We start from the raw sequence: 1976 nt of genomic DNA on the forward strand, positions 1-1976 counted from the left end.
GAGGTCTTTACATTGGAACAGCTAGGGGCATGTTCTCAGATCTTCCATTGGAAGCTGTCACTCACTCCCCTTCTTCGTTCTTTGACCTGTCTAATCCCTGCCTGACATCAGATGCCTCAAGTCAACCACTTTTACTTTCCACACCTTATAGCACCATGCTCTTCTATTCCTGGGGTCTTTCTCATTCCTAGTTAGTCCTGAGAACCACCAGGCATGCTCTGGGTTCTTCCAGCCCTCTCCACACTGCTCCATGTGTGCAGCTGGAGAGGGACCAAGTAGAAAGAAATACCGGGCTCCTGAGCAGCCAGTGAGGTGAGGTCATGCTGGACAGTCTTGTTGTTGGCTGCAGCACTTTGGTTCCCCCTGAGGTTTGTATATGAGACACCCCTTTCCCAGGACTCCTTACAAGCTGTGGAGAGTCCTATGTTCTACTCCCATGAGAAGACACAATTGGAAACTAAGGACTGAGAAAGGAAGAGGCTTCCCCTTAAGAGGAGCCTCGCTCTGCCCTTGGACCAAGTACAGGCAGGAGCCCTGGAGACCTCCTGCCATCTGGTCACAGACATGATGGGCCTGGGCATCGGGGTCACTGCGGACCTGCACTGAGGGGACTTTGCAGCTCTTAGAAGGAAAATAAACACCTATCTCCTGGTCTCTGTGCAGGGCTTACTGGGTCTAGAGGCTGAGTCCCCTCTCAGCCTTTGGGAAGCCTCAGGTCAGGCACAGGCTCTCCCACTCTCAGAACTGACACCAGTCATTGGAACAGATCATAGACTGAGGGAGGAGGTTGGACAGAAAGGGAGAAAAGAGATGGTTTGCATAAAACACCCTTTTCAATCATGCTCTGAGTTAGAGGGAGGATAAGAGAGCCCTGCAGCATGTCTGTCTCAGCACGGCTCCAGGACATCTGTACCATGGCCAAGACCCCACTCTCCTTCCTCCTTCTCCACTGCGCAGGTCAAAACTCTCCTCAGCATCCTGATCCCTGCTCCTGAAAGCCCCCCCAGCCACAGGAGAAATGACCTTCCCCATGCCATAATGGGTGTCTGCATTTCAGGGTCCCTCTTCCAGCCTGTGCTGACTCGGTTGTCATCTACATCTGCCTCCCTGGGAGCCTTGGCCAAGTTCATCTGCACTCTGAGCAGGGAACACAACACTTTCAGCATCGAGTGGTTCCAGCAGCAGCCAGGGAAGGCCCCTCGGTATGTGATGGAGCTTAACAGTGATGGAAGCCACAGGAAGGAGGATGGGATCCCTGATCACTTCCTGGGCTCCAGCTTTGGGGCCAACTGCTACTTGATTTTCTCCAACCTCCAGCCTGAGGATGAGGCTGACTACATCAGTGGCATATCTCATAGCAGTAGAGGCCCCATTCCAGTAAAGCACAGTGATTGAGATGAAGAAGTGGGAGAAAAACTGTTCCATGACCATGACTGACACATGGCTCCCAAGGAGTGTCTGCCCTCCCGAAGACCATTTCTCTGTTATACTTTTACAAGCAGAGAATCAGCGTGTCTGATTTCTACCAAGAGCTTCCTGTGAGCAGTCCTGGGAAGGCACCTACAGAGTGATGCAGACAGCACTCAGATTCTGCCACCTGGGCTGCTCTGCTGTGTGCTCACTACATGAGGGACGCAGGATGCTCTCCTTCCCTGATGCAGACACTGAGCACTTGAGTTACCTGGGAAATCATCATGTACACATGTCCCTAAGGCCCCCACAGGCCCTTCACTCTGCTCACCTGTCCCAAACTGTGACACTGCCCTGAAGACACGTGTGCTCCAGGAAGCCTTTACTAGACTGTACTGGGGGCTGAGGCCTTGTTCTGCCTGTGCACATGTTTGGACCTGCTGGGAGGGAGACGGTAAGATTACACAGTCACCCTGTAGAAATCAGAGACTTTGCAATGAGCACAGACAGGGCCTGGTGAACTGTAAGAACCAGGTAGGCCCCTAGATCTCTGGGTCTGGTGGCCC

General features: G+C 52.9%; 1 protein-coding gene across 1 annotated transcript; it reads left to right on the forward strand.

Annotated features, from left to right (window-relative positions):
* Positions 1-914: 914 nt before the first annotated feature.
* LOC106733700 (immunoglobulin lambda variable 4-69) lies at positions 915-1395 on the forward strand. Its single transcript, XM_014583641.1, has 2 exons — positions 915-957; positions 1058-1395. The coding sequence occupies exons 1-2, from the start codon at positions 915-917 to the stop codon at positions 1393-1395; spliced, it is 381 nt and encodes a 126-aa protein (XP_014439127.1).
* Positions 1396-1976: the final 581 nt, after the last annotated feature.

This window comes from Tupaia chinensis, unplaced genomic scaffold, assembly GCF_000334495.1.
Source record: "Tupaia chinensis unplaced genomic scaffold, TupChi_1.0 Scaffold144418_1, whole genome shotgun sequence".
Lineage (NCBI taxonomy): Eukaryota > Metazoa > Chordata > Mammalia > Scandentia > Tupaiidae > Tupaia > Tupaia belangeri.